The 25655-nt window shown below is 36.9% G+C and overlaps 2 protein-coding genes across 3 annotated transcripts in view; one reads left to right on the top strand and one right to left on the bottom strand.

Moving 5' to 3' along the window:
- Window positions 1-11116, top strand: part of LOC105836196 (protein timeless homolog) — a 115748-nt gene extending 104632 nt beyond the window's left edge. For both annotated transcript variants that reach the window (XM_012680062.3, XM_036290528.1), the window contains 11 exons: window positions 25-223; window positions 1388-1625; window positions 1939-2039; window positions 4391-4490; window positions 5754-5888; window positions 7964-8200; window positions 9347-9631; window positions 9699-9800; window positions 10072-10227; window positions 10413-10505; window positions 10591-11116. In XM_012680062.3, the coding sequence (XP_012535516.2) occupies window positions 25-223; window positions 1388-1625; window positions 1939-2039; window positions 4391-4490; window positions 5754-5888; window positions 7964-8200; window positions 9347-9631; window positions 9699-9800; window positions 10072-10227; window positions 10413-10505; window positions 10591-10817 (1873 nt within the window). In that variant the 3' untranslated portion in view covers window positions 10818-11116. The remainder of the gene's footprint in view (window positions 1-24; window positions 224-1387; window positions 1626-1938; window positions 2040-4390; window positions 4491-5753; window positions 5889-7963; window positions 8201-9346; window positions 9632-9698; window positions 9801-10071; window positions 10228-10412; window positions 10506-10590) is intronic.
- A 2654-nt stretch (window positions 11117-13770) lies between these two features.
- LOC105836194 (odorant receptor 4) lies at window positions 13771-19330 on the bottom strand. Its single transcript, XM_012680060.3, has 7 exons — window positions 18203-19330; window positions 17055-17427; window positions 16908-16979; window positions 16151-16262; window positions 14516-14623; window positions 14194-14385; window positions 13771-13908 (listed from the first exon to the last, which is right to left on the bottom strand). Exons 1-7 carry the CDS (start codon window positions 18588-18590, stop codon window positions 13846-13848), a joined length of 1308 nt encoding a protein of 435 aa, XP_012535514.2. The 5' UTR covers window positions 18591-19330; the 3' UTR covers window positions 13771-13845.
- Window positions 19331-25655: the final 6325 nt, after the last annotated feature.

Here is a 25655-nt window from a genome sequence, read left to right as displayed (position 1 = left end):
AAAAAAATAATCTACTATTCGAAGGTTTGCCAATGTGAAGGTGGTCAAGGCTTTGGCATTACTATTGCAACAATTTGAAAATAACTCGGTCGAAATAAATCACTATGTAACAAAAATGCTACATCGAATCGCTTGGAATTGTAAAATGCCGGGTATGATTTTTCAAGCATCCATTTTTCGGATTTTTCAAAGAATTCTCGAATCAAAGGATCCTACACATAAGGTAACACGGATATGCAAAATAAATCACTAATCCCAATAATACTTATACTTTATATATTGTATGTTACACTGCAGGCCAAAAGTTTAAAAACGCTTGTAATGTTCTCGCTTTAAATCTGTGTTTTAATTTTGTCTCTATATTTTGTGCCTAAATTACATGAATTCCAAATTTAAAAAATTAATATTTTTTAAATATTTTTGAAATACTGCAGCTCGATGAAACGTTATTGGACAAAATTTAACATAAACGTATTTTAAAGCTTTAAGCTTTAGCAGGCTTTTTTTAAATAAATTACGACAATTAAGTTTGCAATTATTTTGGAACGTTTTGTGTAAAAACTTATTTTTGTAAAATGTTTTTAACTTTAAAACTAAAGGATTTGTGGAAAAAAAGAAAAAAAAAGTTTGTTAGAATATTGATTTGCACTTGATTTGTACAAATTGTTTTCAAAAATTTTGAAACTTAACCATTAATGATTTTTAATAAAGAAACAATATAAAATATTTCTTGTAGTTTTTTTTATAATTCAATATTGTGAAAAAATATTTTACCAATTTAGAAAAAATCTTTTCAAACTTAGAAAGTTTACTTTAAAACACTTTAACGTTGAATTTTGTTTTATAAAGTAAACTATAACACTTTAAAAAATAAAAATATTAGAAGAACATAATTTTTGATTTTATGTAATGATATAATAATTCACTCAGGCACAAAATGTCTCGGGCACACAGAGACAAAATTAAAAAGATTTTAAGTTCTATCTTTACTCTTTAAAATGCGTGTTCGAAAACTTCCCCGTGATTTTATTTTACCCAGATATTTAACTTTTCATCGAGATGCGAGAAAATTGCAAGCGTTTTTAAACTTTTGGCCTGCAGTGTATATATAAGTTTGTAAAGTCGTTATATTTTTATATTGTCCAGTCCGACATTCTCCCCGACAGATTTTCTTTTCTTCGCGACGCTATTATACTTTATCATTCTTCGCACATAATAAAAACATAGATAAGACTTTGCTATTTCTTAGCTAGCGACAAAAATTCTTTTCCTTTCTTGTATCGCGCGATAAATTTCATGAGCAAGCTTTTATTGCACCCTTGTATTGAGCTTAATGGTCCACAGAAGTGGACTCGTCGAGCAGCAGAAAAATCGATCTGTGCTTTAGGAGCTCCAAAAGTTCGCGGTCTTCATAATCCGCCGTTTCATCGAAGTCGCTCAGAAGAACCGGAAGTCGTACATGGAGCTTCTCTTCTGGAAGACTACCCGCGACGCGACAGAAATCGTGGACGGCTACAACGCGGAAGCGACTAACAAGAAAGTTTCACGGGCGACGTGGACGGAGGCGGAAGAGGATGAGCTGCGTACCCTCTTCATGGAGCATCAGACTAACAAATATCCTAAAGGTAAACTCTTTATGTCGTCCATTTCTCGCGGAGGAGTCTCGTGCACACGTCGTTGAACTCGATAAATTAGTACTTTTTACGAGGGCCAGCCTAAAATATGGAGCATTTTATTACGTGATATAAGACAAAAATGAAAGAAATAAGAGTGATTCAGTGCGATGTTTAACTTGGAATTGTTAACGCTTATTATAGTTTAAATTGGTAAAAAATATTTCCATTTACTTTGAAGTATTCAGAAACAAGCAAAATTTTGTTGAATGCAAAAAAAAAAGCTTGAATTATTCATAACTGTAACGTTGTTGTGAATTTATAGATCTAATCGATTGGCTATTGGAGCATATCATCAATGAAAATCGAACGCGACGTACCGTCATCAAGAAACTCAAGGAGATGTGCCTCATCGTTAACTCTAAGGTCAGTTTCACTTCTCTCTCACAATTACAACGTAGCCTTTTAGACGCTGAAGCGAACAAACGATCTCGAATATTTTCCGACGGTAATTTATTTATCTTTACCTAATATCTCCCTCGCGAAGAAACAGTCTTAAAAGATTTAGCATACAAATTTCTGTACCTCCGCTCTAAAAATGTAACGGTCCATCCACGTGCCCCGCGGCAATCCCCGCGTTGTGCTACGTCTGACAAGATCAATGATTTACGAGAGTCTTGGAGGGGCAGAAAAGAGGGCCGTTTTCGCCCGACCTCGAAAATAAGTTTCTAGACTGCCTCCGCTCTGACGGGGTGAACATATGCAAAAAATGAAGCCGGGAATTGCTACAGAAACTGTAAATTCTCCGGAGACAATACTTCTCCCTACGGGGGGGAGTGAGGCTTTCCCACCCTCGTTTCTTCGTTTCTCTTCCTTCCATCGTTGCGTGAGGTTTCCGACGCGAGCTGCATGTTCTGCCAGCCGGTAGTCTCTCTCTCTCTTTTTCCTTCTCTTTCTCCGTGCATAGAATATATTCGTGTGCGTCCCCCTTCGTCAACTCTGGCAGACCTAAAATCGGCGGTTCCTTGAGAAAAGCTATCGTTTTGTTTGCCTTCTGCCTTACGACATATGTATAAACATTTGCATCGCCTTTCGGGCTACGAAAACGCGAGGGGGAAACGTGACCTCCCGAGCGCTTTGTTGTGTTTGTTGAACTGTAAATGCGCGTGTTATGAATGGGTATTCTATAACTTTGGTTTCGACGGCCGGGGCGAATTGAAATACGTCACTTAATTCACAAATAGTTCAGCGCAAAGCTCCACTGCAATAGGATTATACGCGCTTTTAGGAGTATTTGACGTTAATTAACCTTAGAACTAATGACATGTTATTTTTTTTCTCGAATCATTAACATTTCCTAAAGGAACGTTAGGAGTGGTATATTAATCTTGCTAAGCTTGGAAACGTTTCCCTTCCCCCCCCCCTTCGTTATAACTCTTTTCTTCTGAAAATACACGCTGCAATACGGTGATAAAGCATGGGAATGCGTTAATCAAGCTTCTTATTGCGGCAGAGGAGTTACTAACTAGTTACCGGCTTATTTAAAACTTGAAATTAATTGAGTTTGTAGAGAAGCTCCTAACAAGGGAAAAAAGCGTGGCGGAGGATAAGCGATGCAATACACAATACAAATACCGGATCTTATTCCGCTGCTCTTGCGAATACAACGCGACATGGGAGAATCGGTAGGAAGAAAAAATTTGCTCGCTCGGAAGACATCGGCGTTTCCGGCGCCAGCAATTCGCAATAATTATTTCAAAATAAATTGATCTCTTTACGATCTTTTAATTCACATTGCGTGCCTCTTTTAATTGTTTACTGAGGTTTCATTTAAGCGAAGCACATTTGAAGCGGTTAGTTGTTTTGTCCGAAAAAAAAAAGACGATCGAGCGCGGAGTATGATTAATTTTTCGATAATGTTTCTCGACATTAACCGGCCGCGATCGGGGGAAAAAAATGTATTTGTTCCCGATCTCTTAATTCGCTATTAATCACAGGCGCGCAGTCACCGACGAGAGAAGGGTGGCTACGTCGGCGGAAACGTCTTCTCCGACGTACTATCGATTCCTTCGCAGGGTCTTCCGGTGGAAAGGCTTAGTCCGCGGAAGCGTTCCATTTAAATAATTTCATGCGTGAGTACGTTTCATCTCTTTGAGCGAAAGAGAGAGAGAGAGAGAGGCCAAGGCAGGCACTACGGCCGAGCATTCATTTGACATTCATTTAGTCCTGGAAGTCGCGCGATATTGCTCCGACGGCCATTTAGGGGCCTCGTTTCGTCGGAGGGTGAAGCGTAATCGGTGGAAAACGAGCGACCTAGCTTCTTCTTTTTAAATACACCTACTGACTTAGAAGCTTCTCCTAGAGATTATACATGAAACGCTTTGTCCCATCAGGCTTGGAGATTATGCGCACGCAAAGTACTTCCTGTAGAAGATTATAGGGGTTGAATAGCCAGGTGTTAATCCATATATACGCACATATCTGTGAAGAATTTGATATTTGTTTGACATCGAGGCTCAATATATTTGTTATTTAACTATCCTGTTATCACCGAGTCGATGTTAAATGTAAAATATTTTATTGTTCTGTGTAATGATTTGGTCACATAAACTGATTAGCTTGGAAAAGTTGAACGATGATCGTATAACCGTGTTTATATACTATATACTATATAATACTACGACAATTTTTTAATGGATGAAAAATATTTTAATCTCTTTCCATTACAAACGACGTACGTGGCCTGACCCATTTTCTTAAATCTCGTAATTAATTAGGGCGTGCGAGCTGAAGTACAAAAGAGATTACCTAAGGAGTGGTCTGAGGAAGAAATTGCCCAACTTACAGAACTTTGGACGCAGTTCAAGGACGATGATGGTAATTTAAAAAATTTATTTTCTCCAAGCTAATTTATCTAATTTTATAATATTTCCTAATTCCTTCCCTATTTCCTTATTATAAAATATTTTGATTAATTTAGGAATTTTCCATTTATTCGTATTTCCGCCTGTTAGTGCCATTCGTAATTTAATGCCATTAAATTATTATGAAAATTAATTGCAATTATTAATCACGGGGAATAAAGAAATGAAGTTTACAACTCGGTAGCAGTAAATTAGTCGCTCCGGCAGCATATTGTAGTAAGTGCCATTTATTGTAATTTGTAATTTATCTGCGAATCATACGCGCCAAAAATGGCCTTAACCTAATTCCCGATATAAATTTTCGCGATAGAAATTCGCCGTAAATTTCAGCGTTAATTCTAGCCGGTTATTCGCGTTCCGAAACTGTTGAAATATTTCGCGAATGCGAAATTCGTGCGAGAATTCGTTAACACCGGAACGATTCCTAGGATTTAATTAAGCTCCGAACATCGGACACGCTTGGCTGCTTGTAGTAATAATTTCGAATCCGCTGGGACGAACGAAGAATAATATCCTCCCTGACAGAGACATTTTCAGAGAAGTCTTGTAAAACTTGTTTCATTTTCATACGAATCCGCCGCTCTCCATAACTTTTAATCTCCGAAAGTCGCTTCCCACGCCAAGCGTAATTCTCAGATGTCCACGAAATGTCAAGGGCATTTTTCTTCGCCTCCCCTTTCGAAAATTTCCCCAAAGTGTTTTATTCTGTCGTGTTCTTTACTCCGCGGTTGTTAACCTCAGAACTCCCAACAATCCAGACAAAGGTATCCGCAAAAATCACGTCGCGTTACCAGGGACAGGAAGATAATTCTTTTCTAAATTAAATTTGTCCCACAACAAATCTCCCGAACACGAGTTTATGCTTAACATTCGGAATCGCGTTTATACGTAATAAAGTACCTTATAATCTTTCGAAAAGTTAAATTATAAGTCTGTAAAGAGCGACGTCCAATTGACTTATAAATACATTTCGCCGACGTGAAATAAAGTTCGCCCCTTCCCCCTCCCCCCTTTTAGATAAAGCCCACCCGTATCCCTCCGTGAGCTCTAATTGATTTAACTTTAAATCCCTTCAAAATCTCCGACAATCGTCTCCGACCTCCTCCTCCCCCCCCCCCTTGCGCGATTCTTCCACGAAAGCCCTCCCTATCGTTCGCGCTGTGCAGCTTTCCGACGACGCAATAAAAATCGAAACTACGCTATGTTCCCAACACAGATCCCGTGGATTTGATTTTCACCGGTCTTAGAATAAAGCGGCCGAAGCCGAAGATCAAGGAGAAGCTTCTGGAATTAGGATTGGCGCAGGATCGCAAGGAGCTGCGCAAAAAGCGGTCCAGAAAAAGCAACCATGGTGAGTGTACCTATTCGTTCTTCCTCCCTCATCACGATCCGGTCTGGAGCATCCCTTGTTCCGGCCAATCCTATCCCATTCCATTCGCATCTGTCTTTCTTACTCTCCATCCTCCGATTCCGCGACTATTCCCATTCGATCAGTCTTCTGGTAACGCGATTGCCGGCGACTGCATAGAGCGACTCGCTTTCAACGGGGAAAGCGAAACGACGTGGGGCTAGACGGAGAACGGCGTGGTAGGAAGCGGGAAGGAGTGAAGATCAATTTGTACAGGGATTCTTTCTCTCTCCCTCCTATCCCGATTTCTTACGGAGAACCCGGGGACAGGGGGGAAAAAAACCTTTCGCCGATATTACCAGTGGAGACAAGTCCGCTCGTATGTTTGCAAGATCGTTTCTGTTTTCTTCCTTTATTACACTCGCGAGTGAGGCGGGCGCGATTCCGCGACAATTTTTACCTCTGCACGCGAATCGTTCGAGTCTTTTGATTCCAGTATTGCAGAGATGAGGAAATGTTTAAATTGTAGAGGTTTCACATATCCTAAGACGTCGATTTTAATAAAATAATTTCAACTGTAGACAAGGAATGTTTGTTAATAAATTCAGGTATCCGTTGTAAAACAGATATTACGCAAATTTCATAACTATCGCGTGCATTTTTATTATCAAGATATTCAAATTCTTATTTGTTCAGCGAGTTATGCGGTAATTTATATAATAGAAGTTATTATAGAATTGGAATTCTGGCGCTGCTATTCCGAATTTAAACTTAGACTTGAATTGCTAACATCTATGTCACGTGGAATTTCATAACTATGTCACAGGTAATATGATCAACTTTCAAAACATTCGGTTTAACTAAAGTTCAAACAATCTTTTTTTTTTTACATAGTTTCTGATATTTCAAAATTAACACATATTCTTGAACATTTCTCTACTGAAATGAGGATATATTTTCTCTGTCGCAAGAAACAAAACAGTTACGATGACAAATTATAAGATACAAATTGCAAATATGCAATTGCAGTGTTCTTTTTTAACTAAAAAATACAGTTATTAAGGTCGAACGTACTACTCTTTTTTTACACGAGCGAATACACGAGAGAATACACTCGTCAACTCGTCAAGCAAATTTGTGTTCCAATTTAACTTTTTCAAACACTCGAAATAATATTTACGGATTCTTTTTATTTCCGTTACTCGTATTTGATGTTTATAACGATATCATCACGGAATATCAATCTTGTTATTTAATATCGGCTGTGAATTCCAGCCGCTCTTGGACCAATATCACTCGCCTTAGCTTCCTATTATGGTGCCGGAAGGAATTTCATATTTATCATGGATATTGTTTTCCTCTCTCGTGCCCCTTATTTGTATTCAATGCATTGAGATAGCTCATATCATAGATATACAGCTGCGAGATGAAGCATTGCCGAGAGGTTGGTTCACCTTATGTGTCTTTGAAATAACATTTTCCCTCAATGTCGTGTTTTGATACAATCTTGCTATCCCATATGGGACCTGCGCCGCAGAAAGTGCAATTATTTTTCGCAATAGAACATACAATTAATGTTCAGAGTCTACAAAGATTTATGTCGCGAATCTAATAATGCATCCTCACTGAAAAGAAATGTCAGGCAAGACACGTGTTATCTGCGTAGACAAGAGAACACCGGAACGTAAATCATTTGCATTACAAAATGCGAAAGTACCTGTGTATTTCTTTTTATTCGATTAAAATTCCCGGATAAATGTTAAAATCTACTTTTCTTGCGTTAGAAAAAAAAAGAACCGGGCAAAATATATTCAAACGTGCACTTAAATCATGTTGAGATTATATTTCAAATTTGTGTATTTTTATATGGAATTGAGGGGAGGAAAAAAAAGAAGATTTGAAGTCATCGTTATAGATCTTATACGTCTTATAAATATATCATGTGCGAGATTTATTTAATGTTACGTGAAATATCTCGCGTACACTGCACACATACACGCCGCGCCGCGCGCTTTACACACGCTGATGAACGCTCGCTCGAGAAAGGTTCACATCGTTTCCATGCATTGTGCGCAAAGGTAAATCGTCGTGGGAAACGCAGGCTGCCAGTAATTCTGACGGGAACGAAAGTTCAGCCACCGACGACGACAACGAAGACGACGAAGAAACTCGAAAATCCTCGAAGCGCGGCGGCGCGCCTCGCCGGAGCGAACAGGGGCCGACGAAAAAGAAGCAACGGAACAGGCGGAAGCTACCGACGATCGTTTATACGGATGCACAATTATCCGGTCTCCTGAAGGACGTCATCGACAAGGGTAAGTATCGCTGCCCTCTCACCCTGACGTTCCAGCCGCGTTTTTGTTATTAATGAGAGCGCACTTGCCGCGAGAAAGAGAAGGGGAACGGCGCGTGCAACGTGTCCCTCGTTTTCCTCACGCAGGATAAATGTTCTCCTTGCCGGCGAAAAGGGAGGACGGCGATGATTTGCAGAAGCCATTACGCGGAAAAAGGAGATGACTTGTCAGAAAAACGACTTCTCAAGTCACTGTTTGGAGTATGTCACGTTGAGGGCTTCGCGAACCCTGCTAAGAAAAAAGAAGAAGTTGTTTCAGAGGAAATTTATCAATCCAGTTAGTCTACGCTATCCATCCTCTTCGAATAAGACGCAAATATTATAACAATCAGGGTGTTTGCTATTGGGAAATATCGGGAATTTTCAGAGAGTTTATTTTTTATCCTTGAAAATCGTGGATTTTTATAGGATTTATTGGTACTTTGAGAAATTTTTGTAATTTTACTTTTAAATTTAGATTATATTTTTTATTTTCTCTAACAAAAGTTTTTATTGTCTCTTTGATAATTTTTTTCTTGATAATGCAAAATCAAGTAGCAATAAATATATACGTTTATGTACATTCGCGTTTGCATATTTTAATGAAAAAATTACTAACAATGGAAGACAATACATATTGACGTCATGTTTAAACACTTTTTAAATTCTATATTTCAAGTGAGTTAGATTCAGTATTGCGGGCAAATTATTACACGTCATATTTAATTCTTTTTTTTAAAATGTAATAATTAAAACTTAAATAACTTTTTATGATTGTACGATTAAAAAACATTAAACATATAATAAAATAAATTTATTCCAAAGCTGTAGAAAAAGAATTATTTAATCGTACTTGAAATTTTAAATAAAATTCCTGAAACATCTGGGAATTTTTTTGTTAAATTGAGTAAACACTCTGATAATCATATTTATAAATTACCATATTTATAAAATTGAAAAATATCTCCGGTCTCTTTTGAAATATTATTCGATCATCGCCACAAGAACAAATAATGCATCAAATAATTAATCGAAACATTCTAATCGGCCAATAAAATTGACTCGGGAAGAGAATTCATTAGTTCATTAATCGGAAAATTTCTTGGGAAAAAATCTCACATTAAATCAGACATGAGAGAAGCGTTGGAATGGATCAAGGAATCGCTGCAAGACGCTCTGGACGATCGTGACGAGGAGAGCTCCGAGGGCATACCCTTGGTGCCGCTGACAGATTACTCGTCGGCCGCGATGGATTCACCAAGTTTTCAAAAGCTCCTTCGCGCCATGGGATTTGTGCCACCGGCTGATGCCCAGGAATCCTATTGGCGTATCCCAGCGAATGTGCTTACAACCACGCTCCAGAAACGCTGCAAACTCGTCGGGGACGCTTTAGCCGGCGAATTCATTGTCGAGGGTAAGTGAATTAGCAAGTATGCGTATAATGTTCAAATGGCAATCTCATTTGCCGAAGTGCATTGCAGAAACGCGTAAAGATCATTCCGACACTGATGAGAGAATGGACAACGGGAGTGAGGACGATGCCGATGTGTTTGAAAATGTGAAGAAGTTCTTCGCGCCCAGAGGTAAGTGCAATTATGTAATTCTAATTTTAGAGGAAAATATGTCACAAGGGTCTTTTCGCAGGCATAACTTTTTACGGGATATTTTCGAATTTTAAAGGCAATCGGTTTAATACGTCAAAATTAAAGTTAAGAACTTATCCCTTAAAAGTCGAATAATTCCAAAGTCTTTTCAAATTGTGATTTATTATGCAGCGTATATTAAGTTATACGATTTCTCATTCTCGTACATATAATGTACGAAAAAATGATTAAGAAAAACGTTTATTTCTAGAACCGGAACCCTCGACTTCCAAACAATCGCAACAACCTAGTAAAATTCAGTTATCACAAAAATCTGAAGAAATATTAACATTAAACGATGAAAGCGACGAAGCGGAAGCTCTAGAAATAAACGATGAACCGGAAATCGCAGTAGAAACGAATAAAGGTACGTCACTTATCAATTATAATTCAGCTGTTCTAATGGAGCGATGGACACAGAATAACATTTTCTCGCCCTCTGTTACTCGAGTCAGTAAACTGCTGTTCCTTTCCGCAAATTTACCGACAAATAAATTTCCTGGCTTAAATTTTTAGATCTTAATAATAGTGCTCACTAATGTAATATTTTAGAAAATATAAGCAATGTGAGAAACCGAATAAGGGTTCTCGACAGTTCCTCCGAATCGGAAATGGAAATTGAAAGGAATATTGATGATAAGAACGGTCAGTAACGTATATATGCTGCCAAAAAATAAGGATCGATCGATTCTTTTCATTGGTCTCCTGTTAATTTCCATAAATTTTATAGATGACATAAAGAGAGATAGATCCAATTCTTCATCTGATACGGATAAACCGTTCACCAAGAAACGTCGGCTGCTCGATAGCGACGAGGAGGTAGAGTCGCTAAGAAGTGATTATGCCAAGGCAAATGGCGCTCCCGTAATAATTAGCGATAATGAAGAATCATTGCCCAACGTGAGAGCCAAGCGAGCCACACTATCTCACGTAATAATCAGCGACGAAGAAGATTAGAAAAACAAAATGCGTTTATATATTCGTTACCCCAAATATTTAAAATATATTCTCAAGCAGTCAGACTGTTGTCAAAAGTGTAATGAAACATATTCTTAGTTATTCTTAACTCTAACAATAATTAAAATTAAATTAACACATCTTATTGATTATTTTTTCTATAATAAGTACACTTGCCGAATTTGAAAATTGCTAATAAAAAAAGCTGAGATAAATATACAGTTTTGATAGTGAAAATTATAATTAACATATTTATGTATCGAAGAATAAATTTATAACTTTAGTTTTGACCAAAATAAGAAAAAAAAGTGCCGCATCTTTAACGCCTCAGTAACGTTAGCGTCAGTTGGGAAAGCGACGTTCGAGGGACTTACATACTTACAGGCATCGGCTTTATCCGCTAGCGCTCATGGTGAAGCAGGTATTGTAAGCTTCGTCAAGGTCCCACGTGCTCCCCATCGCGATGCGCCCTTACGAACTTGGACAATCGGTGGCATTCGGCATTACACTTCAGGGTGCCAAGAAAAACAGTTCCCGAAAGGCGTCCACATTTCGCCAAGTAACGACGAAGAGAACATGCGAGCGCGGCGGTGCCGGCCGGCGTCTCTGCCGCCCGCCGCCAGCCGTCGGTTCTGGGCCATTCACCCTGGTCACGTGACTATCCGGGCAGGCGCTGCTCGCAGTCCCGCGTCGCCGCGATCAACCTCCTCGATCACGTACTCCCCGGTTCGGCGGTTGGTCAATGCGGCTGACTTTACGTCTTTTGATGGGCAGGTGAGGAGTCTTGGCGAGTGTTAACGATACGTACGTGTGCATCGAAACGTAATCGCGCAACGGAGGACCGGGCTCTCGCCTTTTTCGATGCCCACCTTCGACGGCTAACGACGACGCCGCAGACCGCGGACCCACCCGTAATGTCGCCGCAAGGACTTCGCGACTCGCGGATATACGATCAGGGGATCATGCCGGGCCAAGAATCGTGAAAAACACCTAGCCGCGAATCTAGTCGCGAATATACCGTTACGTGTGACAAGACGCGAGATTCTGCATAAATTTACGCATACGTAATTAGTTAATCACAATAATGAAAGACATCTCTCAAATTTTTCCTTTATTTCCTTCCATTTTCAATTCTTATATTAATCTTATTATCTAATCTTATTAAGATATGTTTCTATTATCTTAATAATTTTATCTTATATTATTTCTTCTTATATTAATAGTTTTATTATTATTTTTATTTTTTATATTTTCTTGTTAATTTATTATTTTTCTTTCCGGATTACTTAGCAAAAAATAGGTGCATGTGTGTGTTTGTGTGTGTTTAATTGTAAAAGAAATAAACTTATTTCTGTCTCTTGATTTCCCCTGTATGTTTTCCTTATATTATTTTATCTTATATTTATCTTATAATGTTATATTTGTGTTATATTGTTATTTATTGTTCTTTCATTATTTTATTTTTAATCTTTATTTTATATATATGCAATAAACGAATGCATTTCTCTTGCTACTTTATTGATACCATGAGTATTATTATTATTGTTATTATTATTATTATTATTAAAATATGAAATCGAATCTCAACACAATAAAATATTGGCGCTACCTGTCGAGGGCTGACCGAGCTGACGAGCAGTAAAGCATCTGACTACTAATAAAGCGGCCGCATATTCGCTTGCGGTCAAGAGCGAGGCGTCTACGGCGGCAACTAGAGGAGCCGAACGTCATCTTTGTCACTATAGAACGACCAGATTCCAGAAGGGTGACCACGTGCATTCTAATCTCAACTTTCGGATGCCAGGCATGCACGACGCAGCAGGAAGTGAGCTGCCGCGGCGAGTCCACTCGCGGACTCCAAGCTGCCTCGTCAGGACACGTAGCTGCCGTGATAAGATAGCATGCGAAAGAGTTAGTAGACTGCAGCCAACGCATATATCATGATCCCCTGGTAGAAGCGCGGGCTTCTTATACGGTTGTAGGTGGATGGCATCTCCTCTCTCTTTGTGGACGGTACCCCCACTCTGCCGGGAATCCCTTCCAGTCGCATTCCTCTCTCTCTCTCTTCGTACATCCCACATCTTTAATTTAGACACGAAGCGATGAAATGGTGGGAGGCGACTTCTGAGAGTGAACAGGAATCTGACGTGCGTACAATGGAGGTTATCATTTTATATCTAAAGTAGATATATATTTTTTAGTATTAAATAATCTCCTTTGAACATCCAAATAATCAAAAGTTAAAATTAATTTCTTTTACAGTTATAATGATAAAAACGTCAGCTACTTGAACATTCAGTTTTAATTGTTAACAATACGTATTGATATAGATGTATAAATGTCTATATCTTTATAATATTATCTAACTATATCTAAAAAATGTTACAGTGATGTTTATAAATTTCAACGGACTTTATTTAATACTTATGAAAATCGTCTTACAATTTTGCAATAAATTAAACAGATAAAATGTTTTCAAAACATTGGGAGAGATGTTAAATTACAGATACAGCGTATCTCTATATATTTATCATATCGATCTCTATACGTAAACAAAAAGTTATATTCGATTGAACCGAACTAATGTGTGCACTGATGCAATATTTTGATAAAAATATTTTTTATGAAATAACAATAAATTGTTAAGGATTTCTCGGTTTAATTTGTTTATATATTTATATTAAATATACGTCATTTTGCATGTAATGGCTTTAATATCAATGTGTGCTAGTGCGCCAAATCTAAACCGTTATTAATATTTGTTAGAATACCTTTTAGATCGAAAAGTTAATAATAATAAGTTCCTGTCTCATATAATACTCATGTAAACAATTTTTAATTATAACTCACATCCTATAACATTTATAAATATTTAACAAAAAAGTTATGTGAAAATATCTTTATTATGTGAAATATATTATTTTATCAATTATAGTATACATTTTATTTTAAATTATTACTGTTATCAGATAATGCAAGCTCATATATTAAAAATCAAGAAACATATAGATAGTTATTTATTTCTAGTTCATTCATCTCTATCATGTATTGTACGCAACATTACAGAATTTGACATTGCCATACTCATTATCTGTAACATAAATATTATATTTTTGCTTAAAGGAAAGCCTGCAACTTGTTTTTGTTGCACGAATAAAACGTGCAAATTACAATACTATATATAATTTTTATAATTTATATGTATATATAATTCTTATATTTTTGTATAAACATTCGATATGGAAAAAAGAATATATATATTACAATGTTTATTAACACACATTAATATATTTTATAAAGATACTATAGAAAACTGTAGGAATAGCATAGATAATTAAATAAGTACAAAACGATTGCTAGATATAAAGTAACTTACAACTCTGAAAGTTTCTAATGAAAGAACGTAAAATGGACCGCCGGTTAAAACAATTGGCCTCTGTGCCTGTATTGTAATGGTTTGCACCAATCGACCAACATCACGTTTTAATTGCTTTCTAAATTGTTCTCTTTTTCCAAAGCTTACAAGCTCCCATTCACAGCAATATACCGAGTGCGTCATTTGTAAACCCTAGAATGATATAAAAATCAAAATTTATTTAATGGACTAATTTGTCCATTATGATGGAGTTCTTATATTTTATTTTCATTTAATGGTAGAAAAAAAGAGTTTACAATACTTTTGTATGAATGAAACTAACCAAATGTTTGATTTGAGTGGCAAAGAAACAGAAGACGTACAATTGAAAAGCAGCGCATAAAAAATATTCTAGTAGAGCCCATAATTTCAAAACAGACACCATGTCAATCTGTCGAGATACAGACTTTTTAGTAATTTGAATAGCAATAATAAATATACGAGGGCTGTTTGATAATTAAAATAAACAAAAAGGAAAACAATTATTCAGGCTGTCTATTGTGATTATTATTGAGATACTTGTAATTATTTTTTAATATAATCTTCTTTTAACTCAATATACTAAGTTCAATAATATTTGAGAGAGTCATTTTACTAGTTTTATAAAATGATTTATCAAGCTCTTCAAAATAGTTTAAGTATCGATGACTTCACTGTCGCCAGAAAATTTCTTTTCACTCGCATCATATCTTGAGGTTTAAGAATAAATCTAAGAGATCTTGCAAATAAGCTGGGTGCAATAACAAATTGAGCTTCGATATATTTTGACCGTTTTATAATATTTCAGTACGAGCAAACACGGCATCATTGTATACATAGCTTTATATTCAAATGTTTATATAAGATATTGTACATACAATATAGTCAAGTGTTTATCATTTCTACTGTTTCTTTAACTTTTAATTTGTGATCAACTATTGGATTCGATTGGATATTTTTGATCGGTTCTTAATTTGGTTGTCATTTTATCATTAGATATTGGGACGAACTACAGTGTTCGTCTTTACAACTCCTTTGACTACGATTTCGATAATTCATTTTGATCTTAACGATGGTAAATATTCGTCCAGAATTGAGTCTCACTTGGTTTTAATTTAACCCTTTTTTGTTTCAAAAAATAAGTTTTTATGACGATATGGATCTCTTTTCTTTTTATTTTATATACAAATTGAAAGTATTTTCTTTAACGGATCATTGAATATGAATTACATAATATTTTACGAAATAAATTACGAAATAAAATTTACGCATGTATATATCTGAAAGTATTATCAAAAATTCTACAAAATTATTTTGAGATTTTTTAAATTTCACTTTATAATATTTGTGCAAAATAAGCGCATAATTCTTTTATTGGTTATAAAATTTTTGTTGCTCTTGACTCTTATATAAAACCATGTTTCCTAGTATTTATTTATTTATTAAAAAATTTAACTAGCATTGTAAATTCAATCAAATTTTTTATACTAATTATTTATATTGATACATACTATAATAAATATTTATGCAAAAGTTTCTACTCACTTGTTTAAAAGTTATTTATTTAAAACTACAATAAAATACGTCATTTTTGCTGCATAAGTAATATTAAGTCAAATTTTTCATTGTATTCTTCTTTTCAACTAGTTTTAATGCTAAAATTCAGGTATTTACAACCAAACTTTTCCCATTAATTAGGAAAAAAATGAATAAACCTTTTAGTTTTTTCTATAAATTTCTATAACTTTTTAACTGACATTGTAAAACCTAATATTTGCTTGTTTAAAGAATAGAAAAAGAGCAGATAGAAAATTTTATCAATATTGCAATTTATTATATTTTAAACCATTTACTTTAAATATTAAACAACCTTCGTAGATACAAAATGTTTGATGTATCAAATATGCGTGTATCACCGAACACATAGAATAATTCGTACCGCAATTTTAATCACTGACGCTTCAAACGATACTAAACAAAGGATAATTAACGTTTCGATGCATTGCACGAACATTGTTGGGCCACTAAAGTTTTGCAGTATTTTTAGAAATCTAGAAATATACATATGTTTTAAATACAATTAATTTAAACCTGCTAACAAAAATTTATTCATATTTTATCCCCAAAAAAGTATTTTTCATTCAAAATGTTTTTTCCATAATCTTATATATTTTAAGCTTAATATTTTACAGCAAACATATTCCTCTTTGAATAAAGTAAAGCATTTGTCACAAATTTATGAGATATCATTTTAACTGTTTTTCTCTTGTATCAAGAGGAATATGTTTTATATCAAAAGGAATATGTTAATGTGAAGCAGGGTGTGGCACAAGAGACGCGACGAGCAGTGTTTCTCTACTTATAATAATATTATGTCCATATTATTTTTCTCTTGTTTTCAGAGAATAATCTTTTTGAAGTTATGTCAAATTCTCTATAAGATTTAGAGAATTTTACATATACCGAATTTATTTTTAAGGAAGGGTTACAATATGCAATTTGTATAACTTTTGATTGGAAAAATCTAAAATTATTGATGAAGTCATCAGATTTATACCAGTAAGTTTATAATCCGTAAGAAATATTTACGTTATTACATATAAAAACGAAATTGTTACCCTTTCACCCTTGATTTTTCTTACATGTCACTATGTATATTATAATTGTGCTATATAATAGGCTAACAAAATTGTTACCTTATAATTTCCACATGACAGTTCACACAGTTCTTTAACGTGCTATCGAGATTAGACATGGCCTCTGGCTTGCTGTAATTCCCCAATATATTTTACTTTCATGACTAAACAGTTTATTTTAAATTGATTAACGAACATAAATCATACTTATCAGAATTGATTTTTGTCAGTACAATGTTGATATATTGAAATTGCACGCAGATGGCCATCAGCATTGTAACATAAAAACTGTCATAGCAAACAATACCAAGCGCAGGAGATATTCCGCCGATTATCTGCACGAGATACAAGCAAACGTAATTATAAAAATCGTTGGTGTTCAGCGGATACCACCCGACAAATGGTAAATTTCTTTGTTTAAATGTATGATTAAACGAGCTTGTCTGGAATGACCATTCTAAGAGTAATGGATTGGCACACCAATGTAGAACGCCGTAAATGCAAGTAATTGTCCACCACTGTATGAAGATATTGGAATATTTGCGCACATATTCCATTTTGTCTCTATATATTCGACATCCTGATAAAAAGATCTTCATTAGCAATCTCAATGCGCAGAAATAATTTTAAATGTTAACGATTAGCGGAAAAGGCCATATGAAATATTAAAGAGTGCGAATTGCATTTCTGAAGTTTGTTTGGAAAATTATCTTGTGAATATTTGTTAATTGTAATTTAAAATAGTAAAATTGTACAGCGTACCACGTAATTATGAATACAACCTTTAACATTACGGCAGAAAATGATGTAAAGTATCATCTTCTGTTACTATAGTATATTTTGAAAAAAAAATTATAATGAAAAATACAAATAAATTGTACTAGTAACGATAAACGACATAGTTAAAAAAACATAGTTCAATATTAAAATGAGATTAGTATCGTTTCTTGTGGTTTTATGAATGCTGAATACGAATTTGATCAATGTAATTATTATGTTTGAGACCTGACTGGCCTCAAGTTTATTTAATTAAATAATGCACAACGTTTCGCCCATTGGTCGAATTTGATCATTTTCAAATTGCTTTGTCGCGTCACAATTTTGAGAAATTTACGGTTAAAGCTGAAAAAATATTATTCTCACGTATTTTGTTATATTATAATTCTGATATGTGGCACACTGGAGAAGTTTTATTGCAAAAATTGAATACATGTTATATACACGTTGCATTGAATATATATTGTAATATTTGTTGTGTTCAGCATCCAAAAAATCATAGGAAGGTGATTAGTCTCATTCTGATATTCAAAAAAGTCATTTTTTGTTGAAGTACGCAATTGACAATTGACGTGTACCTTCCTCGCTGTTATCGAGTCGTTGACAAAGCGTGTGGCATCTTTTTAACTTCGTCACGATATCGACGATCTCTCTGTTTTTCCGTATACAATAACACCACTTTACCAAGCCCACACCGTGCATACTGATCACCCCGATGATGTTGGCAAATAACGTCAGATCGTTGTTTATCATAACCGCCACTATTTCCGAGAGCAGGAGCAAGGAGTTTATCGTTATAAAGATAATCGTCCCTCCCGTGGAAAGTGATGCTTTAAGTCGCGAAAACGACTTGACGGGCCAAATACGGGCGCACTCGAGTACCAGAAGCAAGTGCGCGATGTAATACTCTAGAGATATCGCGTCTCCTCTCCTGCGCGTCTTGTCGTCCTCGATCTCGCGATGCATGTTTGGCGAGTGAAGTGGGACGGGCGAAGACGTGCCTGAAAAATCGAAACGGGAATCAATCCTACGCCTTAAAGGATAAGGTTCATTCGCACGGGGAGAGAGACACGACGGGTTTCGCGCAAGTACGTGAGGAACATAAGGCGGCTCTTGTTTCGCATATTCCCCGGATACATGTACACCGGACAATTACGTACGTTACGTCAGACGACCTGAGACTCGCGTATGTACGTACACGGTTATGGCTCTCACGGACGGTCTCGCGAAGCGTGAGTGTAGTTTTATCGGTAGATTGTACGCACACGGCGGCGAACGCGCTCGTAAGGCCGACAAACAGAAGATACGGGCTCTCGTTTCTGTTCGTAGTAAAAATATATGTTCGTTGCGAGAAAACTGTCTGTCACTCGTCTTACGTAACGATAAGAGTTTTACAGCTCTTTTTTTTTTACTTTCGGCTGCCTTGTGCTGATACACTCGATATCTGGCATTATAATTCCAACGTATAGTTCGTTACGTGATCCTGCACTACAAATTTAATTGTTTTATATGAAATATTTTAAAATAAAACGAGATATATTTGATACATTATTTTAAAACGTAATGCTTTATGCACGGAGAAAATTGTACGTTCAAAATATAATAAATCAAAATATAATAAATAGTAGGCGCAGACTAGAAGAAGAAATTTAAAAAAGATTTTATAATATTTTCCATTAAATTATTATAATATTTATATTACTTATGGTAATAATTCTCTGAAATTTCTTTTTATGATCTATGGCTACTATTGTATATAGTAATTTTTGAAATAAAATTCTCTTCGTGTAATAAGACGTTTGATATGTTTTAGATAAGTAATACATTTACTTACATTTTCAAGCGTTATACACAAAATATAAAAGTGAAAACCGAGTTAAAGTAAAATGACGATTAATAAATTTTGAATAAATGAAATTATGCATAAAGAACGATAGTAACAAACTCAACACTGTCCACCGGGGCACGTTGGTAATTGCAAGAGGTCCTTGCGGACGCGTCAACGGCAGATTTCCGAAATTAGATTAAACAATAAGTACGAAACGCGACTACTCGATTCCGTCGGACGACTGCTGGCAAGCGGAAGTGAGGTGAGCTAAAGCGAAATCCAAAGATTAACCGGGAAGTCGTTCGCGGCCATCCACTCATGGACACGCGCGCGCATAGAGATCGAGGAACAGGCGATTTTGCTTCTAATGGTGACTTGGCAAAATATCTATATAATTAGATGTCGAACAGAACGCGCTCGGTCCTACGGCGAATCTATAATATATCCGCGATTTCAAAGCACCTGCGAACTTCCCGCGCACGGTCCACGGCAAAAGCGCCGGCACTTAATCGGGGAATGCGTCCGATGCGAAATATCTATGCCACCCATGCGGCGTAGAGCATTCGAGTGACGTTGCAGGAACTTCGCGACGTTTCTGCAATAATAGTCCTAGCAAGTCCCTGACTAGCTTTGCTATCTAATAACAGATACCTTATGAATGATTTATAGGTGGAAAGTTCGCGGTATCACATTCTAGGATTAATCTACTTTAAAGTTGCAACGTAATGAGAGAGCGGGATGGCCGCGCTAATTAATACTTCAACGCGGTCAACTTCCAGGGCCATCCTTTATTCATACGCGAGCAACGCACACGCGCCTCCGTGCGTCACGCGTAGGGGATAATTTTCGTTTCGCACTCGAACTTATAGGGAACAACTTGCGCCGAAGTTCCGCGGAATCGTGGGGGGGGGGGGCAGCCAGCTGCGAAGGCGGCGGGTCCCGGGGCCTCGGGATTTCATGATTTATGCAGGCAAATAAATGTCGCCGTCGTGTCATTAGACCGGTTCGTTTGAAATGCAAATAGCATTTGCAACACGTATCGGATACACTCTCCAATTAAGTGTCCGCGGAAACTTTTCCCATAGCCCGGCCGGCCGTGCAGGAAGTTCCGCGGATGCTTTGAAGTCGGACGTGGATTCGCCGTGTAGGACCGAGCGTGAAACTCGAATATCTAATTACGCGCTCTCTCTCTCTCGGGGTCACCGTCGGAAGGCTAGCATGGAATCGTGCACCCCTCTATACCAGTTTGCGAGTGACTTCCCGGTTAATTTTCGGACTCGCCTCCACTTCCGTTTGCAGTATCGCGTCATCAGCGGTATCGGCCGCCACGTCCGGCGGAATCGAATGTAATCGCATTTCGCACTCAATCTGATTGAAATCTGCCGCCGACGCATCCGCGAGGACTTTTCACAGTTATTACCCTCTCTCGTTTTGTATCTCGTCAGCGTCAGCGAGCGAACGTCCGCGGAAAAACGTGGGAGCCGTTATTTAATCCATACTGGAAAAAGGATCCGGTAACAATCAAAGCCTAGATGGTTTATTAAGTTTTGACGAAATAATTTCTATTAAATTAAATGTTCGGTTAATATAACGTAATATTTAGTGACCGATTTAGTAATCGATTGTCAATACTGCCTCTTAAAGCGGCATCTCTTTATTTTTCGGAAACTGAGCATTGCACAATATTAATACTGATAAAAAACACGATCTGTTTTATGATTAAAGAAATAAAAATCTAGAGTTCGCACATTAACTTTTTTCTATATGAAATCTAATAGAAACAAATTCTTTAAAAGCGAGAATAAAATTTGATCCTCTTTTACAAGTTGCATAGTTTAAACAATAGAAAGTTATATTATTGATAACATTAAATTACAAATTTGTAACTTCTTAAAACTGTTTTGTTTATATTTTTCTCCTTCGTATTTTTCTTATAATATAGTATGATACATAAGATTGTTGTAAAGCGTCAACCAATGCACTTCTCTGAAAACAGATTATAGATGTGTAATTTATTCTTTTCACAATTTTATTTTAAATAAATTATTTTATTTTTTAAATAAATTATTTATTTTTACTTTTTAATCTTAAAAATTGCCTTTTTAAAACGTTTAATATTAGTCTTTCCTAAACTTTTATCTTAAGTCTTCCCTAAACTTTAATCTTTGTTATCAAATACAAGGAAGATAATTTATTATTTAATTCGTTAATTTATGTTATAGTTTTTCCACTACAAAATTATGTCTGAATTCTATTGTACTACTACTGCTATGTCAGGTCCATTCTCCGACATTTATTTTCGGATATGTTGCAGTTTGATAACTTTCATGTACATTTAGTTATTATATATTAATAAATTTTTGATTATATTAACTAAATGTTTAATTGAAATTATTTCATCAAAGCTTTATTATTATTATTAAACTCTTTTCAGTATACAAGCACAGAGACACGATCTGCAACGAAGATTAAAGGAATGCAATTAGTGCTCTCTACTAGAAATCTAACTTCAAGAGACGTAAATTGGATACTGCGGAACAGTGGTTTGTATCTATCGCCCCGAAGAATCTTTCGATCGAGTTCCCTTGACCAATGAATACAAAGGTTGGAACTTTAATCACGAAAGAGCAAGTGACTTTATCGTAATTCGATTAAGTGTGCCGTAATTTTTGAATTCCCTCAAAATCTCTTCGTGCGAACGAGCGTCATACCGATTCCATTCGCTTTCCTCTCTACCTCCGTTTATCTTATTCGCTTTGGTACCTGAATACCTCGGCGAATTCGTGCTGGTAACACGTGGATTCGTAGTGAACGTAGTGAACGTAAGCGGAGGCGTGGGGCGGTCGGGCCGAGTTTTCGGAAGTATCGAACGGGTTCTCCGTGTCTCACTCCGGTCCCTTCCCCCGTCCCCGTTCTCTCCTTGCGTCCCGTTGGTCCCGGAGAACTCTACTTTGGTGATAGTATCCTGCCGCCCGTGTTGTCCGACGCGTTGCCGAATTTTGGCAATGATTGATGGCTATTAAGGACCGGGCCAAACCCGCTCCGGTTTTTCCACGCGCCGTCCCTTCCCGTGGCCCGTACGTGTCGCGCGCGCTATATTTGCGAGTTCGCAATTAAAGTAAAAATAGAGCGCGTCGCGCGAAACACCAGTGCTGGACCAACGTTCCGCCAGCACCCGCGGGGAATACCCGCCTCGGTAGCCGGCCCGAAGGATGCGACGCATTTTATTTTATTTTATTTATTTATTTTTTTTTTTTTCAGACGATACTGGATAATTGAACAAAATCTTCCCGAGCGAGCGAAAGATACATTCGTCGAGCACGTAGAAATTACGTTAAAATTATATCGGGTCTCGAGGGTGCACGACACGACGATGAAAGGTGAGAAATTATTTTTTATACCGCGTCCATAAATCATTTCTTACGGAATTGGGACTGCTGCAGTTTCGGTTATTCCCATTCCTTTTATTCTCACTTGGCACCCCGATCGGATTCGGACAATGAGATTTTTCCATTATCGCTCATTCGGGACCCGCAGTTTCCCCGAGCTGGGCGAAACACGGGGCCGCGCCATTCAGCCTCGTGTAATCAAATCAAGTGCCGCCGATCGCGATCTCGCTTTCAGAGACGTCGCGTCGTCGGCATCCAATGGCGGCGCACAACGGCGCGCTTGATGGGATTGCAGTTTGACGAAGGGCTCGAAGGGACGAGGGGGAAAGATCGATAGTCCGCCGGCAGGAGAGGCGAGCGTCGATGAAAAGGTCAAAGGTTTCAGGTGTGTTTGCGCTTCGCGCACGGCTGGTACAGGTGCAGCCTCTTCCGCGGCTCTGCTCGCCGTTGCAACAGCAACATACATGACTCTTTATTAACAACAATTAACATTTGGTCCATTGTTCATACAGAGATATATCTCGTTGACAACCGCGTTGGCACCGCCTGGCCGCCGCGGTTGAAATAACACGATTCCGATCTCCGGGGCCTGACACGCGATTGTGAAATGCCATTGACAGTATTGTGCGAATCGGCCGTGCGATCCCGCCTGCAAATTGTTGCAAGATTGTTGCAACGGCAAAAAGTATTTCCGTTGTAAAATAAGCAGCGACGTCTGGCCAACTTTGCGCCTCCCAACGGGGAGCGTACTACCGCAGCCTCCATTACGCGGCAATACCACGTCGCGAATGGAGAATGGAACTGATGAATAATGAGGCGATAAAAGGAGAAATAAGTGCTACAAATTTATTTGGAGTACTCGAGGTATTACTTTTTATTACGCCTACCGTTTGTATTTTATAAAAACTCTCGTTAAAGAATTAACAGCATTAACAGCACAACTTAAAATGCATTTAAATTACGGAAGCGCGCACTTCATTCGCACTTTCAATCGTTATAATGGTAAGTAAACTGCATCCGCAGCGGTGTAACAATATATATATATATACTTACGCTCATTGTGTTTTCAATTGACAATCGTTATTGACGATATCTCTTTCTCTCTCTCTCTCTCCTCCTTTTCCATCAGGTTCATCATCATCTCATTGCGGTATATCGAACGGACGTCTCTCGGGCTCGCTCGGCGCATTTACCATAAACGACCAATTGCCAATCTATAGCGAGCGGTGAAGCATCGATTTTTCTAAAAGGCCGGCTGATAAGGTTCGCGGGTAGCAGGAGAGCATACGGGCGAGCTGGGTAACCGGCGCCGGCGGCAACCGCGGGCCGCGGCCGCGGCGCGGCGCGCGGGACCACGGAGTGCGCTCGGTCGGCGCGCGAACCAACTTGCCCGTCGTGCGCCCCCATTCCAAAGATTTACCAGTCTCCGGTTATGTTTGATGCACCATTATGTTTTCGATTACGGTAGGTTAGTTGCATCGGTAACGTCATCTCTGTCGTCAGCAACGCGCCGCCGATACGTCAAAGCTGGCGAGACACGTAATTGTCCATCGCCCCGCGTATGTATGTACAGCTTATACACCGTCGCCAACGCACGTCGACGGAGAACGCTCGTCGTCGCGTCATGAGAAGACAGCGCCGGATTTTTTTTTTTTTGTTTCTTTTTTGTCCCGTCTTGGTTACGTGTTTCTAATACGATATAATGATTAATATTTGGTAATAGATTGGCGTTTGAGGAATTCTTCAGAATGTCTCGGAATTGCTTTTTTTTTTTCTTTGAAATGTTTGAACTTTTATATAATTATTAGTATAATGTACAACATAATATATGTATGCATGAAATTATTAATAGATATAATATAATATAATTATTATTCAAGATATCAGATTTTTAAGTATATAACTCATTATTCTTTTTCTCTTGGATATATTAAATTTTAACACGGATACAAAAATGATATTTTGAATGCTGGTACTATTTGGTGTTGATAATGATATTTAGTGCGCAATACCGGTGTTATATATCAATAATGATAGATAATGAAGGATGTTCTTATGCCAACTGTATCGTCATTCGATGATAATGGTTGGCCAGATATACATTGTGCATGTATACACATGGTATATCGAGGGCAGATAAATTGTAGCTGGTAAAGTCGACGTGAGGGATATTTTTGTAACAGCAAAGTAGGAATGCCAGAAGCTAACTTCGCTATGTGCATATGATTATTGTTACGTTATTCACGGATGTAAAGATATATACGTATAACAAATTCCGATTAAATAATGTAACTTTTACACAGACTTTACATATATACGCGAGGCAGTTTTTAAATTTAAAAAGTCAATTTATAAATTAGGCACGCTTTTTTAATAAGTTTTTTAAAAATATTAATTTTGTTAAATATTTATTTAAAAAATTAATAATTATTTAGGCACTCTCTAATATAACTTGTATATATATTTATATTTTACAGAACAACGTTCTATCTCTATCAGTGCGGATTATACTGATGTAAGTATTAAAACGTTTTATTTTAATCTTAAAATAATAGACTAATGAAAATGATTAATCAAATCAGATATAAATAAACGATGTATATTATATGTAAAACATGGAATTGATATCAGCAAAAATATTAAAGAATCAAATATGTTGTTATTTGTTTATTATAATTACAGATTTAAATTATTAAAATAATTTCAGAAATAAATTTTATCTTTTTTGTAAATTTTAGTAAATAAATTTATTATATTTTTACAAATGTTGTGCAAGTTATTTTAGAGAAACATTAATTTAAGAGAGTAGTGAAT

The sequence above is a fragment of the Monomorium pharaonis genome, chromosome 8 (assembly GCF_013373865.1).
Source record: "Monomorium pharaonis isolate MP-MQ-018 chromosome 8, ASM1337386v2, whole genome shotgun sequence".
NCBI classification, from domain to species: domain Eukaryota; kingdom Metazoa; phylum Arthropoda; class Insecta; order Hymenoptera; family Formicidae; genus Monomorium; species Monomorium pharaonis.
The sequence above is the reverse complement of the archived record's forward strand: the minus strand, read 5'-3'. Positions and strand labels throughout refer to the sequence as shown.

Coding starts and splice junctions, on each gene's coding strand:
- LOC105836194 (XM_012680060.3), bottom strand. CDS start 18,590: ATGCATCGCGAGATCGAGGACGACAAGACGCGCAGGAGAGGAGACGCG. Junction 16,980..17,054: donor ACAAAAATCAATTCTGATAA/GTATGATTTATG, acceptor GGGGAATTACAG/CAAGCCAGAGGCCATGTCTA. Junction 14,386..14,515: donor CCACTCAAATCAAACATTTG/GTTAGTTTCATT, acceptor ATATCATTCTAG/GGTTTACAAATGACGCACTC.